At 47.9% G+C, this 18019-nt stretch overlaps 2 protein-coding genes across 3 annotated transcripts in view; both read right to left on the reverse strand.

Annotated features, from left to right (window-relative positions):
• The window catches only part of PRKCB (protein kinase C beta), a 179274-nt gene that overhangs the window by 27388 nt on the left and 133867 nt on the right, over positions 1–18019 (reverse strand). For both annotated transcript variants that reach the window (XM_028705262.2, XM_028705261.2), the window contains exons 14-15: positions 9514–9594; positions 8635–8742 (exon numbers count right to left, since the gene is read on the reverse strand). In XM_028705262.2, coding sequence (XP_028561095.2) covers positions 8635–8742; positions 9514–9594 — 189 coding nt within the window. The remainder of the gene's footprint in view (positions 1–8634; positions 8743–9513; positions 9595–18019) is intronic.
• Positions 1–18019, reverse strand: part of SLC5A11 (solute carrier family 5 member 11) — a 342594-nt gene that overhangs the window by 16133 nt on the left and 308442 nt on the right. The gene's annotated exons all lie outside the window — the stretch shown is intronic.

The raw sequence follows: 18019 nt of genomic DNA on the forward strand, positions 1-18019 counted from the left end.
GCTAATTCTAGCTGCTTTACCATTACTATTGTATATATACTATAGTATGTTTGCGAGGACAGCAAAGCACCATTTTATATGCACTGGGGTCTTGAGTTTGTGCTGCTTTGTAGAATAAAATACCCTCATTGTGTATAGATTTGTAGCACTGGCACACCTAACTCAGTATTGTCATCACTGGCTGGCAGCAGCCCTCCGGGGTTTCAGGCAGGGGGCATGCCAGGGATTGAAACAGGGATCTTCCATGTGCAAAACTGTTGCTGTGGCCTGTTCTTCAGCTGAAGATGAGGGCTGAGGGCATGAACTGGCAGCCTCATGCCAAACATGGGGTCCTGAGGAGGGTTTTGGAGCCAGGTGGCCTCCTGCATGTGTTTGGGCTTCAGATCCCAGGGCAGCAAGAGAGAATGGGCAGAACCATGGAGGATGATGCATTTGGAGCCCGTGTGCTTGCAATGCATAGAACAGACACTGCATTTCGAAGATTCTGGATGCCAGCTCCCTCTTGGTTGAGGAGGATGCCCTAGAGTGCCTCTAGGCTGCTCTGCTTTGTCCCCTACAGCTAACAATTTATTCACAGTGCTTTAATTCAGACTCTAGCTCGGAGGCATCATTTGCCCCCTGCAAGACAGAACCCATCCATGCTTCTGCACCACTTTGCACAGCGTCAGGAAACCAGCCCTGCTTCACCTGACAGCTGGAGCTGCAAGTCTCCAGTGCATCCCTGACTGAGTGGTGCTTGACACAGAATTCAGCATCCTTAGAGTCTTTTGTTAGAGCTCTTATGGCTCAGGAAAAAAAGCTTGCAAATATGTGGGCAGAGAGAGAGAGAGAGAGCGGTCAGTGTGTGTGTATTCCATTATTTTATTTAAAAGCAATTATTTATAGGCTGCAAATGCTCCCATAAGGCATTCCTCATTCTCAACCATAGCTCAGGGATGTTATGTGAGAGACTCTTCATGCAGTGCACAGTTAACCTACGGAACTCTCTCCCACAGGAGGCAGTGAAAGACACCAACTTGGAGGGCTTTAAAAGAGGATTAGGCAAATTCATTGAGGAGGGGGCTGTCAATGGCTACTAGCCATGATGGCTACAATCTCCCTCCATAGTTGAAGGTAACAGTCCTTGTGGCTTTCGCACTTTACGGGCCCTTGGCCTGATCCAGCAGGCTCTTCTTATGTCCTTACTCCTTGCCTGAACTCTGGAGAGACACTGCCCATCAGGGTAGACAAACGTGAGTTGGGTGGACCAAGGGACTGAGGCAGCATAAGTCAGTTTCTTATGACGTTTCACGTGACAATAAAACACTGCTACAGATCAAAATGGCAAAGCACAAATACATGGCATCAGTCTTCATTAAGACAGCAGCCAGCCAAATGTAGCGGCAATATGAGGCCAGCACCACACCACTCTGAACTGTGTATAGCTCTGAATTTGTGTCTATGAGAAGTAGGATACATTGCACACAACTGACAAGTAGATACAAACCAAATTAACTTGCACAATTCACAGCCGGGCCCAGGAGCTGTTTATTGGAAGTATCTGTTGCTAATTCAGTTATTCCTAGGCTAACGTAGGAGTGCAGCCTTGTGCTGATTTTGACACATGTCGCAGAATGAGGCAGTAAGAATATAAGGTTTCCCCTGCTGGATCAGGCCAAAGGGGCCCCATCTTAGGCCAGCCATCTTGTTCTCACAGTGGCAACAAGGTGGGAAGAGGCCCTCAAGCAAGCTGGCAGAGTATTGAGACAGTAGAATGGACTGGAGTACCTGAGGAGAGATTGTGGGGTCACAGTTTTGATGCTCCCCTATACTTTATAAAAAGATAATTTCAAGTAGAAACCTAGCATAGCCATGAGAGGCTGTACAAGAACCTGTCTCCCTGAGGTGCTAGCCACTTTCCCCTCACATGAATGAGCCTGCTGGGAGTCCCCATTCCACTGTCGAACAGCTCTTAGCTGTCAGAAATTTATTCCCATGTTTAGTCGAAATCTCCTTTCTTGTCATTTGAATCTATTGTTTCTGGACTGGTCCTCCCCTCTGGAGCAGCAGAAAACAAGCTTCCATCACTTTTTATGTGACAGCCTTTCAGATATTTGAAGATGGCTATCATATCAACTCTCAGTCTCCTCTTTTCCAGGCTAAACATACGCAGCTCCCTCAGCTTTTCCTCAAAAGGCTTGGTTTCCAGATAACCTTGGTCCCTCCTTGGCACAGTTCCCAACTTGTCAACATCCTTCTCAAATGGTGGTGCCCAGAAGTGGACACAGTCCTCCAGGTGGTGTCTTACCAAGGCAGAATAGAGCGGCACTATTACTTCTCTTGATCCAGATGCTAGACTTCTTGTTGATGCAACCTAGAATTGTATGAACTCCACCCCCACCCCTGTACCACACTGTTGACTCTTGCTTGTGGTCTGCTAAGACCCCTCGATCCTTTTCACATGTCACTGCAAGCAACTCTCCCTTCCTGTTCTTCCCTCTTCGTACCCCAAAGGAAGGTCAGAACTTTTGCACCTCCTGTCTCCCCTACCTAAGTAGGGCTGTGCAATCCATCACAGGAGATGAGTAGAAACAGGAAGCTGGGGATAGTCACGTTTGCTGCGGCTGCTCCAAGAGGGAATGGAGAAAAGAGTGTTTGTGTTCTCATCCAAATGTATTTGCCGACATTTCTGAGAAGCTGAAATTAAAACATCGTGGGGTGGGGCTGTGATCAGCAGCTTTAGAATATCGCAGATGGTCCACAGTGGCCTTGCCAGAATTAGGAAGCCGTTTCCAGCTAGTTTTGACGTAGTTCTAGAAAGGCAGGCTGCACATTGGTTCAAAGGTTGGTGCCACCCAAAGGTCAGAGGCAGCCTTCAGCATCTCCTTGCCCGCTGAGATCTCCATCCCACAGCCTGCCTGATAACCGGACATCATTCCCTTTTCCTGGGCATCGTATATATTGCAGAACGCATCGAGGAAGCCAGCAATTTCGTGCCTCCTGCGCGGAGAGGGGCATGCTATGTGCCAGCAATCTGTGCACCTGGAAACAGCACATTGTTCAAAGCTCATTCTAAAATCCTCACATCAAGATGAAAGAAAGTGTTTCTATTTATGCGACGCCACCAGCTCTGCTGAAAGCAGGCTTTGGAGATCTTCACAAAGGCCTCTTCCAGAAAGCAACATCCTCCGCGTGATCATAAATAATGTGGGCTCGCCTTTCTGGGCAAATTCCCAATATAAAGGACGTGGGAGCTCCTTCCACATGGCAGGTAGCGCCTGGAGGGAGGAGTCATGTGGGACCCAGTTCAGATGCTTCCCAATGCTGCTGGCATTCAATAGCCTTTCATGGAGCTGGATATCTTGCCTGGAGCACCCCAGCAGCCACACCCATCATTTCTGAGTTTGGGTAAATTTTACTTGTGATTCCTGCATTGCAAAGGGTTGGACTACACTCACTCACTCACTCACATGCACACACACAACACACACTCAAATGGTATCTGGTTGTGTTTGTAGGTTTTTCATATTCTTTGGGTTTTTTAATACAGTGGTACCTCTGGTTGCTCGCCAGATGCAGCTTTGTCACGCTGGCCACGTGACCCGGAAGTGTCTGCGGACAGCGCTGGCTCCCGGCCTATAGAGTGAGATGAGCGCACAACCCTAGAGTCTGGCAAGACTGGCCCATAAGGGCAGGGGTACCTTTACCTTTACCTACCTCTGGTTGCAAACAGGATCCGTTCCAGAGGCCCGTTCGCAACCTGAAAGGAACGCAACCCACATCTGCACATCTGCAGGTCGTGATTTCCCACTTCTGCGCATGTGTGTGACATCATTTTGTGCATCTGTGAGCAGCGAAACCCTGAAGTATCCCTTTCTGGTACTTCCAGGTTGCTGCGGAACGCAACCTGAAAACACTCAACCTGAAGCAAACGTAACATGAGGTATGACTGCACTTGGTTTTCATGTTTGTATGTTTTTGTAAATTGCTTTGGGTCACATTTCATTTTTTAAAAAAGGACTGTCAAATGCAGATCATGATACAAGACTTGCTGGGATTCTAGAGCCACTGTGGTGTAGTGGTTAGAGTGTTGGACAAGGACCTGGGGAAGACCAGGGTTCAAATCCCCCAACTTGGCCATGAAGCTCACTGGGTGACCTTGGGCCAGTAGCTGCCTCTCAGCCTCATCAGCCTCTCCAACCTCACAGGGATTAAATGAGGAGTGGGGAACCATGTACTTTAAGCTCCTGGGAGGAAAAGGGTGGGAGATAAATGAAACAGACAGACAGACAGACCCTTGCAGCACCTAACACATAGGATGCAAAGGCATCTGGGGATTTCAAAGTAAGCACCGCCACCACCTTTGATACCACTTTCTTTGAATCAAAAAATTGTAGAGGTGAATTGTAGAGGGAAGTGGGAGGAAGGAGAAAAGAATAATATGATGGATTGAGGAAATATAAATGTAAATGTATGGGGGGATGGGGAGGAAATGGTGTTGGCTTTGGTACATTTGTATTGTAATGTAATATGTGAAAACCAACCAACCAACCAACCAACCAACCAACCAACCAACCAACCAACAGGAGAGAGCAGTTTAAATTAAAAAAAACAAACATTTGTAGAGTTGGAAGGGATCTGAAGGGCCACCCAGTCCAACCCCTTGCAATGCAGGAGGATTTCTTCCCTCTGTCCCTGCAGCCACAGTTTCTGATATCTCAGCACAATTAGCAATGAAGAAGGATTAGATTTGCTGTCCAGGGCTGCCTTGAACCCAGGGCCAGTGGCATTCTGGTAGAAGTCTTTGCACCTTGGCCTGAACTGCCCCCAGTTTTCATCTCCTGCTAGGAGTCCTGGCAGGGCAGGAAGCAGGGGGCGGGCTGTGCCACTGCTCTCTGCACACACCGGACTGAGACTCCATGCTCATGTGGCACCTGTGGTTCCTGCATTGGAGGAGGTTGGACTAGATGTCCCTTTTGGTTCCCTTCCCAACGCGACAACTCTGTGATTCTATAAAACCCCTCCTGACTACACACAGGCACAATGGGCTCTCTATGGAACCCAAACACCGGCTTCCTTGCCAGGGTCCTTTTAAGACAAACACAGATCTCAAGAGCCAACACAGGCAGCTTGTCCTTTGCTGTCCAAACCTGCCCTAAATGACACCTGACTTTGGCATTCACGAGGCAAATTGGGTGGAGAGAAGCAAATCCCTCTCCAATTGTTCCTGGAACAAGGGGCTGCCGAATAAACAGGCCGTTCTGTGTTCATATGCAAAGCCCTGTCCAAAGATGCAGTTTTCATCGCCCCCTCCCTTTCTACGGGCCAATTCCCTTTCAAAGCCTGACAAACGCCAATGAGGCAGTTGGGAAGCTCATTAGCAGAAAGATCTCTGCCCTTTCCCCATCCTGGATACACACACTGTGGCTGACACTGTTCATAACATCACAGCAAAAGCTTTCAGGAGCAAGAAAATGTCACCATCTCTGCATGTTTGTGTGCGTGCACATATAAATTTCTACCTGCGTGATTCTAAAGTACGTTGTGTATGCGACTCTAGGCTGCATCAACAGAAGTCAACTGTCTAGATCAAGGGGTGTAATAGTCCTGCTCTAGCCTGCCTTGGGTGGACTCCACTAAAGGACTGTGCCCAGTTCCGGGCATTGCAGTTTTAGGATATTGACAAGCTGGAAGGTGTGCAGAAGAGGGAGACCAAGATGACAAAGGGTCTGAAAACCGAGCCTGATGAGGAACAGTTGACACTGTTTGGGATGTTGAACTTGGAGAAGAGAAGACTGAGAGGTGGTAGGAGAGCCACTTTCAAATATCTGAAGAGCTGTCACAGTGAAGATAGAGAAAGCTTGTTTTCTGCTGATCTAGGGGAAAGGACCCAAACCAGTGGATTCAAATAACAAGAAAGGAGATTCTGACTAAACATTGGCAGAGGGATTCTGACAGTTGAGAACTGTTCCACAGTAGAACGGATTCTCCAGGAAGACAGCCTTTGGTCATCTCCCCGCATTCCCCACTCAACAATTGCTTGGTTGGCTTATCAATTGGCCATTACTGAAAGAAAGAGAGGAAAAACCCAGCAGATGTTTTAATCAGTCCTGTCTCTTACCAATTGGTAGCCTTCAGTCCGGGACTGATGGGAAAGGAAATAAAAGTGACAGGAAGTTTTATCGCTATGCCAATCTCCAATCCCGCCTCCCTCCTCTTCCCAGACACAATGGGCAAAGTGTCTTGGGTATAGCCGACTTCAACGCTAACAGCTGCCGTGAGGGGGGAAAGGTCATTCTACCCCACTCCCCACACCAAAGCACCACAACTTAACCTCTTTTAATGGACAGGAGCAGCGCTGGCATCAATACTTGGGGGGTTGACTTGTGCAAGGCACCCTCCAGGTGGATCCGTAGCCTGGAAGAGAGGAGCGGGTGTGCAGGCAAAATGATCTCAGGCTGCCCCCTCTGACGTTCTTGGCTACTCTGCATACAAAGTCACCTGTTGCCTGGGGGCAGCCATTCTGGCAGACTGCCTCACTGCAAGAGAGATGGGGAGCAAAGCCCATTGCATCAGCTTTGCTAAATGCCCAGCTCCATGAGGAACCTCCTATCCCTGAACTCTTGCCCCAGCTGGCCATGACAGGAGCAACTGTTTAGAAATCAGTGCCTGAGTTTAGATTTGGATTTTCTCCTTCCCGCCCAGTCCTTCTCCCCTTGTGTATCATTTTGTTGTTGTTGTTTCTGTTTCTGTTTTAGCTTGCTCCATCCTCCAAGTGACAGCCCTTCTGATATTTGAAGATGGCTCTCATATCACCTCTCAGACTTAGAATCATAGAACTGCAGAGCTGGAAGGGACCACGAGGGTCATCTAGTCAGGAGTCTTTTTGCCCAATGTGGGGCTCAAACCCGTGTCTTCTCTTATCCAGGCTAAACATCCTCAGCTCCCTCTGCCATTCCTCATAAGGCTTGGTTTCCAGACCCTTGATCCTCTTGGTCGCCCTCCTCTGCTCACCTTCCAGCTTGTTGGGTTATGGATATGCTGGTGCTGGTGCTGACAGGAAGGAGGTTAAAGACCATTTTGAGCAGATCCAGCACCTTCTCTGCCTTGGCTTTTAAGAAAGAGGGTCATATCAGACAAGAGTCAGAACACCGCTGATGTTTAAGTGTGAGGGTTAGAGGAATTAATGCCTCAGAGGTGGAGAAGGAGGCTGAAGTAACAGGAACACGGAGACACACTTTCAGAGCAAAGTCAACTCCCAGGTGACCTGGAAAAGTACCTTCCTCCCCCTCCCACCATCTGTGGCCCATTAAACCTGGAGCAGCTGAGCAACTTTTCCTCCAATCTAACACGCAGCACTTTGGCCAAATGGCAAGGCAAGCAAAGAGGACATCAGAGATGGAAAGCGGCAAATTGACGAGGTAGCCTCAGCCCCCAGCAATGCTCCATGGGCCCCAGGGAATAATCCCAGTTGTTAGCCTGGAGCCCTCTCCTCCACGCACCCCAAACAGTACATGATGATGCACGCAATGCAAATGATCAATCCTGAGGTTAAATTGACATTCAGGGCCCTGTGCAGCCCGAGATTAATTTTTTCAAGAGGGAGAATCACATTCTGCTTGCAAAAATTGCCTTTACACTGTGTGCGGAAGTCTCCAAAGCCAGAGGAGAGCTCAGCAGTTTTCCGGCAGTGAAAAGGCAAGGTCAGATTCCCCTTTGTATCTCTGATTGCTAGCAGAAGGAGAATAAATTATGCCAAACGTGTGCCCCATTTGGCCTGACTTAGATGGGCTGCAGAACTACAGCCATCCTTTGCTCAGGGAGGAAGTTGGGCAGAAGACCCATAGCCCTGATTTAAGTCAATGGGCTCAGCCCAACACAAGTAAACTTGGTTCTCAAATCAGAAAGCCTTAGAGATGTTGAGAAGGCAGCAATTTCTGTCCTGTCCTGGGTTCATTGCAGTCAGTACTGTTTCTGTTCAGCTACAGTTCAGCTTTGAATCAAAACTATTGCAACTCTCTCACTCTCCACTACAGATGAAGCTAATGCAATTAATTATGGAATTAGCTTCAGTGCATTTCAGTGGAAGGCAAATGTCAAAAACAATGCAGAAAATAATGTAATCATTTATGTAACATCTGCGGACTACAGAAACAACAATAGAATCATAGAACTATAGAGTTGGAAAGGACCCCAAGGGTCATCTAGCCCAACCAGCTGCAATGGAGGAGTAACGGCTAATACTGGAAACATTGCTGGCTTTCCCTTGCATGGTTTCTGTTCTCAGATGAAGATGCACACTGCAGCAATCTCAGTAGCCTGAAAAGGAGACTGCAGGCAAATTAGGATAACCTCTCTACAGCCCAGAATCTTCCTGACCCTGTGAATTAGATGATGGCAGACATCCGAAGCCAAGTTGCTACCTTGTATGAAGAACACAAGCAAAGCCCTTCTGGATCAGGCGAAAGGATCAGGTCCATCTAGCCCAGGATCCTGTTCTCACAGTGACCAACCAGATGCTTCAGTAGGAAGTCCTCAAACATGACTCAAGTGCAACAGCAGCACTCTCCCCTTCTGTGCTTCCCAGCAACTGGTATTATTACTCAGAGGTAAACCGCCTCTTTGTGCATCCAACACACCCAGACCAGCTCTTACCCCTTTGCAGATGGCCACTGCTTCCTTGGACATAGATTTTGGATAGGCTACATTGTGCTCCATGATGGACTGGAAGAGTTCGTCTTCATCTTCACCTTCGAACGGTGCCTACAGCATTGGGGAGCAGAAGGAGGAAAGGTTTTAGGGCTACTCGGTTCTGGTGCGCTGCAATCCATTTCTGTATCACGGAGATAGGGAGCTGTCTGCAGGCCATAGAACTGACTTTGCCAACCTGATGCCTTCCAAATGTTTTGGATGTCAGGTCCCATCAGCCCCAGCCAGTGATGGGAGTTGTAGTTCAAAACATCTGGAGCTCACCAAATTGGTGAAAGAAGGGCAGGTGATATAACGGGCAAAGTAGAATGTAGTAAGCAGACCAGGTGGCATGTACATGCTTCCCCCTTTCTTTTTTGCCCAGACTTTCTCCAACTGATGCACCCTGATCTTCCTTAACCTTTCCTTTTCATTTCTCCTTCATCTCTTTTCCCCCTTTCCCTTTCAGAATTCAAGTCTACAGGTGGCTGCATAGTTTGCAAAGCTCCTAATGACAGTCCTAAGCGCTTACCCAACGATGCTGCTGGGATTCTACCCAGAAGCCAGGCATCCAGCACACAACCCCCATTTATTGTGATACTGTGTATGGCTTCGATCCCATTCAGACTTGGAGACAGGCTGGGGGTTTGGCTGGGACAAGACACTGACCACCAGCCCTCAATCCCCAGCTTGGAATGCTGTTAGTCTTTGCTTCATACACATAACCCTTCCACAAGCTCAACCAATCAGGCCATTCCAGAATCTGGGTTGTGCTCAATCCCTTGGACCTCACTGAAAACCCCACAACCTCTGCCCCCCAAAAAAACCCTAGTCTGATTTCCTTACCTGCCCAGCCAGCATTTCATAGAGAAGGACACCAAAAGCCCACCAGTCCACTGATTTCCCATAGGGCTGGTAAGCGATTATCTGCAAGACATTGATAACAACATCAGAGCTACAGGATTACACACACACACACACACACACACACACAGTTTTTGGCCCACTGTCTGTCACAAGGCAAAAATTATTCTAACTGTTGCAGCGACAACAAGCAGATTTCCTGCTGACTTCCCAGGGATTGCAAGCAAACAATAGGATTAGACACTTAGCAAGAAAGACCTGAGCCATTCCTGAACCTCCAGCCTCCTTTCTTGTGAAAGACCAATGGGCAATTCACGTCCACCACCACTGCAGCCACACAGCGCACTGCGCTGCCTCTGCCATCACATCAGCATCAGTGCCAATTTCCGGCAACATCCCATGAAATCTCACAAGATCCATCACACTCCATAAGATCTTGTGAGATTTTGGCGAGCTCTCGCTAGAAATCGGTGCTGATTCTGGTGCTGCTTCTCTGCCGGTGGCAGAGCTGGGATGGGTGGGTCACCCATGGGGGCACCACCTCGGGGGCTTCCACTGCCTGAAGCCACTGCTTCAGCCTGCTTCATGGCCAGCCCTGTCATTTGCCCACCTGCCCACAAAACTGAGTGCTTCCAAACTGCCTCTACTTCTCGGTGTGATTCAACCACATATTAGCAAATCCAGGTTTTGCGAGTATTGTTGATTGGGAGGTCTTGTGCAAAAACCCACTTTCCCCAAAGAGTGGACTTTTTCCAACAAGAAAAGTGGCAGTGAAATGCACTGGAAAGTGTGGGATGAGCACACTGGCTTTGATGCAAAATCAGTGAGCCAACAGTGTGACGCGGCAGCTAAAAAAGCCAATGCAATTCTGGGCTGCATCAATAGGAGTATAGCATCTAGATCAAGGGAAGTAACAGTGCCACTGTATTCTGCTCTGGTCAGACCTCACCTGGAGTACTGTGTCCAGTTCTGGGCACCACAGTTCAAGGAGGACACAGAGGAGGGCAACCAAAATGGTCAAAGGCCTGGAAACAATGCCTTATGAGGAACGGCTAAGGGAGCTGGGCATGTTTAGCCTTGAGAAGAGGAGGTTAAGGGGTGATATGATAGCCATGTTCAAATATATAATATAGAGGAGGGAGAAAGGTTGTTTTCTGCTGCTCCAGAGAAGCGGACACGGAGCAATGGATCCAAACTACAAGAAAGAAGATTCCACCTAAACATTAGGAAGAACTTCCTGACAGTAAGAACTGTTCGACAGTGGAATTTGCTGCCAAGGAGTGTGGTGGAGTCTCCTTCTTTGGAGGTCTTTAAGCAGAGGCTTGACAACCATATGTCAGGAGTGCTCTGATGGTGTTTCCTGCTTGGCAGGGGGTTGGACTCGATGGCCCTTGTGGTCTCTTCCAACTCTATGATTCTATGATTCTATCTAACCTCCATGCCAGCAAATCAGTACAAATGCCCAATAAGCAGGTCATCGGGGATCATGCAATATGGCAGGCGTTTCTATTTTCTGTTTAATTTCATCTCTCTCTTTCCTGTTGCAATGTGTCTGTGGCCTGGTGCTGCCCGTCACATAAACTGCAACATGGGGGTTCATGTAGGAAATGTTAATGGATCACAATATGATTTTGAAAGGGTGAAGGTAGGAGGTGGAGGTGGGCGAATGTGAAAATCCACTGTTTTAACTCATTTGCCCAGAGTGGACAAATGGTTGAGTTTGGGGAGGTCACTTCAAGTGCCCACAGAGGATCCCCATTTCCTTGTCATTGTGCAAGGAAGTTCCCACTGGGAGAAATATTGCCTCTTTTCGAGAGAGAACTAGAGTACTCCATGCAGCTGTCAAACTCTTGTGCCCAGATCAGAGCTTTTGGGCTGCGATGAATGGTCTGGGAGAAGCTTCTCTTGGTGATGAAGACGATTGAGGCTGTGTATATTTTTCAGCAATTACCGTGCGATTTGCATTTATGTTTGAATATATGAATCTTTTCGGAATAGAAATCTGTAATTAGGATGAATAAACGACGAAACGGTTTTGCATTAAGTAACAGATGGCAGTGCCTCGGGCTTGTCAAACCCCATACGCTTAAACGAGGCAAACAAATGGGGGGGGAAGGCAGAGTCCTTCAAAATGCAGGCTCTTCCTCCTCCTTTTGCGTGCTTTGGGGCATTCTGTGTTGGCCCTTAATATGTTTTCCTGGCAAAACTTTGTCTGATTTCTTGCTGCTTATTTGCGATTTCTTCTCCACTTACATAACTCTCTTTTCCTGCCCTGCAGTTCCTTGGGCAATTTGTAGCAGAGACTCGGGTCAACTGCTTTGGACATCTCAAACCTTTATTTTCCATTATTTATTCATCACATTTACCTCCCATCTCCTTCAAGGAGCTCAAGGTGGTGTATGTGGTCCACAATAACCCTGCGAGGTAGGTCAGGCTGAGAGATACTGACTATCCCAAGGTAATGGCTGAGTGGGGATTTGAACCCTGCAGGTGTTGGCAGGGGGAGGCCTCAAAGAAGCTCAGAAGTAAGGCTGGGAGAAGGCACTGGTTTCCGTTCCGTCCTCTGTTCGTTGCATGCTGCTTTGTTTCTGTTCTGCTGCAGTCCGGTTTCTGATAAAAAACAACCTTATTCATCTCCCTTCAGCATTCCCTCCATCGATGCTGAGCTGGACAAGTATTGGCAAGGCAACTATGGCAATGGCTCACCAGGCCTGTTTGCTGAGCACACTGCTTTATGGAAATGAGTCGTGGGCAGCTTACAACTGTCAGGAGGGACACCCCAATGCCTTCCACATGCACTGCATCAGGAGGATTATGGGTAACACATAGCAGCACAGAAGTCCAAACAAAGATGTGCTCTCCCAAGACCACATTCCCAGCATGTTCGCATTCCTGTCTCAGCAACATCTTGGTCATGTCTACAGAATGGAAGATCCCCAAGGATATACTTTATGGGGAACTAGCTTCAAGCACCAGGCCCATTGGCAGACAAACTCTGCACCACAAGGGTGTCTGCAAATATGACATGAAGGTTGGCCACATCAACCCTGCCATGTGAGGATCCCTTGCAGACAACCACAGTCCCTGGAGAGACAAGTTGTGTATCCATAGCAGTGACCAGAGGAGAAATGGCTGTTGGGAGGAGCTCAGAGAGAAGGAAGCCATGGTGCATCTGCAGCCACAAAACTGGGCACCTTCACATGCCCCAGCTGCAACAAAACATGTCTCTCCCGCATCGGTCTCTATGGACACAGCAGGCTCTGCAACATTCCAACAGCTTGACCTCACCCCCAAAGGTGCCCTCCTCCATTGTCTCCTGAGACAGATGGATGCCAATCAACCAATGGGGCAATTCTACGTAATTCTGTAATTAATCGCATCCCCTAACACCATTCATTTCAGTGCAAAGGAAACACAATGTAAATAGGTTGGGGAATAACCAATTATGTGTCATTCACGGACTGTAAACAACAGCAGCAAACACTGATTGTATTCGCCAGATTGATTTCTGTTCTGAACATGGGATGAATAAACGAACATCAGCAATCTCTGCTCCTGTTCCCACTGGGATTCTCCAGCTTCTCTACTCAGAAGGCAGCAGAACTGTTTGACATTGGACTCTGATCTCAGAGGGCACCATACAACCTCTGGACTGGCCAGCTGCAAAGTTTTTCTGTTGGAGTAGCAGCATGGGCGTAGCCAGGATTATTGTGGGGGGGGGCATACCTTTTCTTAGGAGGGGCAGGCCTTTTTTAGGGTGGGGCAGAACCTCAGTTTGCTATGCATTTTATTGATTTTTATTGATTTGGGGGGCAGTTGCCCCCTCTGCCCCCCCGGGCTATGCCCATGACTGGCAGAACAGCAGTGTGGTCCCCATACATTCATGCCTCCTGTTCTAGCTGTTTTAATGAAGCAGCTGTACTAAGTTGGACCTTCATAGAATCCACCCAGCTTAGATTGGACTGAGGGAACTCCATTGTCCAGGCCACATGGAGAGGCCAAGCAAGGATGGAAGAGGAGAGGTGTGAAGCATCATCACCTCCTCATTTCCTGCCTCTTTTCTAGCCTTGGGGGGAAACCAGGTGCAGATCTGCCCACCCCGGAGGAAAATGCATTAGAAGCACTTGTAGGAAATGGAGGCCTGTTTGTACACCAGTGGGGTGTGAAGCTTTAATCCCTCCAAACAGCCCAGATAAAAGTTTATGGAGCTTGCTGCACTCCTGGCTGTCATTAGCACTCAATATAGTCATTTTGGCACCAAGGAGAAATCCCCAGAATCAATGAGATCAAGGGAAGGGGAAGCATGAGATGCACTCATGCTCGGAAGTGCAAAACCTGTTCATTTGCTGCAAAGTGTTATTCCTGGCCGCCTTCATCTCGGGAGCACATCTGTGATGTTGGAGGAACAATGGGCCACTCTTTTGTGTGTATCAGAACAATTAGTCTCCACTGAAACGAATGAAGAGAACTGAAGGATGTGCAGTTTGGAAAACCTTTGATGGGGAGTTATAATTGCCTCTGTCTCTAGTCCCTACACCTCCAATCTACGGCTGGGTTTGGAGTAGCTGCCTACTTGCCCACCACCACAAACCATCTCGTCCCAAACACATTTAAAGTGTTGGTCCAATGTTGGCAGAGATCCCATCATTTGACAACCTTTCAGATCCCCCAGGGTTGTCACCAACCATGTTCTCCTCAAGAGCAGACCCCTTGAAATGGATGGCTCCAAGTTACCCCTCTGCATTGATTTCAGTGGGCCTCATCTGAATAGGACTAACATGAGATCAATGAGTCACAGAATTGTATAGTTGGAAGAAACAAAGAGGATCCTCTAGCCCAGCGGTTCTCAACCTGTGGGTCCCCAGATGTTGTTGGACTACAACTCCCGCCATCCCTGAGCTCTGGCCTTGCTAGCTAGGGGTGATGGGAGTTGTAGTTCAACAACATCTGGGGACCCACAGGTTGAGAAAGGCTGCTCTAGCCCAACCCCCTGAAAGGCAGGAATCACAACTAAGTGGTCCTTTTGAACCTGATACAAAGGTTTGGGAGATCTGAGTCCGCGCCCATCAAGGGCATTCTGCTTGAGCTTCACAGCACTGGACTGGAGACAGCGTAAGTATGGCATTATTCCAGAAGCTAGGCCAAAGTTTGTAATTTAGTTAGTTCCTTTAAATATTCCTAGGTCCCTTTTGCACATTGCTCCAGGTGGCTTATATACCAATTTCGCATCTACTTTCACAAACACCGCAGTCTGTGGTTTTGTTCTCTGTTCGTTCCAAAGTAAAACCAATGAATTAAAAGCCAAGAAAACAAGCACTTTGGAGATGATGCCCAGTTGCTGACCAAAGGCGGGGGGGGGGGGAGGAGGGGGAGAGAATGATGGTTTGTTCTACTCTGAAAGCGCATTAATCATGTGCAGAGATCCAGCCACATGCTGGCCAGGCTCCCATATTAATCTTGGCAGAACAAGGGGAAAATAACGCACATTAGCCTAGTAATTAAACGTCTCCCTGGGAAGGAGGAACACACAAAGTGGTTTAGCATTCACAGGCACTCCTCAGAGAGACAGGAAGAGAGGAGCGATGTCCTGATATGCTACCAGCCATGGATATCAATATAACATTCTGCAGCACTCCATATCTTTAGAGCCATGGCTCCCAAATCTTTTTGAGCCCTGCCACTTTTGTTCCATAAATTCATCAGTGGTGGACTTTGGGCTCTCATGTAGAAGGTCCCAGGTTCAAACACCTCCAGGTACGGCAGGGAAAGTCCCTGGTCTGAAACCATGAAGAGCTGCTTCCAGTCCGTGTAGACAATATTGAGCAAGCTGGACTCATGGTCTGACTGGGTATGAGGCAGCTTCCTAAAACAGAGACCCAATGACAAATAGGAGAGATCCGGTACAGAGCAGCATCAGGCAGCTTCCTTTGTCTTCCCATCACAGAACTGTAGAATTGGAAGCAACCCAAAGCGTCATCTGGTCCAACCGCCTGCAGTGCAGGAATCACAGCTATCTTCCATAGCTCAGGGGATGGGGCACCTGCTCTGCATGTAGAAGGTCCCAGGTTCAATCTTGGATGAGGAAGAGTGCTGGGAGCTGCCTGCCAAGAGCCCCCCAGAGAGGGCACAGGAGAAGAAGACTTAGATCCCAGATCCTGGTGGTGGGATACCGGCCACACCTCAGAGGAGGGGACAAGCTGGGAGGTACTAGAAGCAGGAAGCATGAAGGATTACGGGGAGACAGAAGCAGGCAGGTGACTCAACACAGAGCAGGGTGATGAGGTTTCCAGGTTGGATGCAGGCTCCAACAGAGATGGCAGAGGGGAGCTAGACCCTGCATCTTTCCCATAGCACCAATAGAACAGCCTCTCAGCTGAAGGCTCTCTGGCCCCATTGACTCCCAGAACGCAAAGGATGTTACATGTTGCTGAGCAACGGGCCAGACAGGCACAGAGAGAGGCTCCTGGGGTTTGCTGCAGCAGAAGATTACAAGAGAGGAGCCCTGACTCAAAGGGGTAGAGACAGAAGGAGAGACTGCACACCAATTCGAGCAATTTCTTCATGGGGGTGGTGTTACCCTTATGAGCCTTCTTGTATTTTTCCCCTTTCCTTAATAAAGAAACTGAACTGCATGTTAGCCTCGCATTTCCCTCTCTGACCTGTGAATGACCTGATCGTCCTGTCAGCCCCTTGACAAATCTCTAGCGTCTTCAGGTGGGGCTGGGAAAGATTCCCTGCCTGAATTGCTGGAGAGCTGCCAGCCCGTGTAGACAATATACTGCAGGCCAGAGTCAGGCCAACAGTCCATCCAGATCAGTGGTGTCTACACTGACTGGCAGTGGCTCTCTAGGGTTTCTGGTGGGAGTCTTTTCCCAGCACTACCTGGAGACACCTGGGATTGAACCTGTGACCTTCTGCATGCAAAGCATGTACTCTGCCCCTGAGCCACAGACCCAGTTACACAGAGCAACTTGTGATTCTGCAGCCAAAATCTTGGCGCTTCTAACTCATTTAAAAAAGAACTTTGATGTTCATCAAGCACACATGCTTTGATAAGGAGACCATGGGCTGTAACTTCTAACAATTTAAGCATCCACTAAATTGTTGCAGAGGATCAATTGTCTTTATTCCCTTGGTAACGGCTTGTTAAGGTGCTAAAAATAAAGCAAGCCTGCTCCTTTCCTTCAGAGCACTTATGGAAATTTAACTGATGCATTGATTAAGATTTCTTCAAGCCCAGGCCTTTAAAACAAACAGCATTTGCCTAAACTATATATTAAAAAAACTGAAAGTTACGGAATCGTATTAATACTAAGGGTGATATCCAACACATGTCATACTCAAGAGTAGAGACTGTAGTAGAAAAATTTGGGGTTGGCTTCTATAGCCCAACTCCCCAAGGGACTCTGAGTCCCCTAAGTCCATGATCGGTCAGAGAAGAATGGACAGAGGCATGAACCAGTAGAAGGAAAGCAAGGAAGATCTTTATTTTCATGTTGCAACAGAGACCCCTGTATCCTTTTAAAGACTTTAGAAATTGCCCAACCCCTTAGCCAAAGACCACCCAAAAGCATCACACGCACATCACAGAAAGAGGCAGTCTACAACAGAAATTTGAGAGTGTGACCTGTCTCCTGTTTGTCAAGATACCTGATAATGTTTGCCCAAGGGCATAGCCAGGATTCTTGTGGGGAGGGGCAGGACTTTTGTTGGGGGGGGGGGCAGAACTGACATGATTGATCAGTTAAGTATTTCTATTATTTTACTTGATCTGGGGGGGGGGGGCAGCTGCCCCCCTGCCCCCCTTCCAGGCTATGCCCATGCAATCGCCCCACCTTGGCTGGTCTGGATCATTCTTTTTGAAATTGTAAATACCCCAAGTTCTGAAAGCATCATCACAGATCTCCCCTATTCATACACAAAATGTGATCTTTCGGTCAGATTTGAAGGGTAAGTGAAAAGAACTACAGTGGTACCTCGGGTTACATACGCTTCAGGTTACATACGCTTCAGGTTACAGACTCCACTAACCCAGAAATAGTACCTTGGGTTAAGAACTTTGCTTCAGGATGAGAACAGAAATTGTGCTCCAGTGGCGCAGCGGGAGGCCCCATTAGCTAAAGTGGTGCTTCAGGTTAAGAATAGTTTCAGATTAAGGACGGACCTCCGGAACGAATTAAGTACGTAACCAGAGGTACCGCTGTATTGGGAAAGGTTTCTCCAAGATGGCTTTGGGGATTGTTCTGTGCGCTAAGTGTATTTTTCTCAGGGAATATTTCCTAAGTTTTGAAAGGTGGAGAATTAGCTTTCTGTGGAGTGTGTGTCCGCTATGTGTGTGCACCTTTAAAATTTAAAACAAGTTCAAACCTAAGAAATATTGCAAAAAAGAAAAACAGATGTGGAAGGGTATGTTAAAAGGCAATAGTAAATTTAGGAAATGTGTAATTAAAAAGTTTAATTTGGATGATTATCAGAGAGGCTGAAGGAA

Source organism: Podarcis muralis, chromosome 14 (genome assembly GCF_964188315.1).
Source record: "Podarcis muralis chromosome 14, rPodMur119.hap1.1, whole genome shotgun sequence".
Taxonomy (NCBI): domain Eukaryota; kingdom Metazoa; phylum Chordata; class Lepidosauria; order Squamata; family Lacertidae; genus Podarcis; species Podarcis muralis.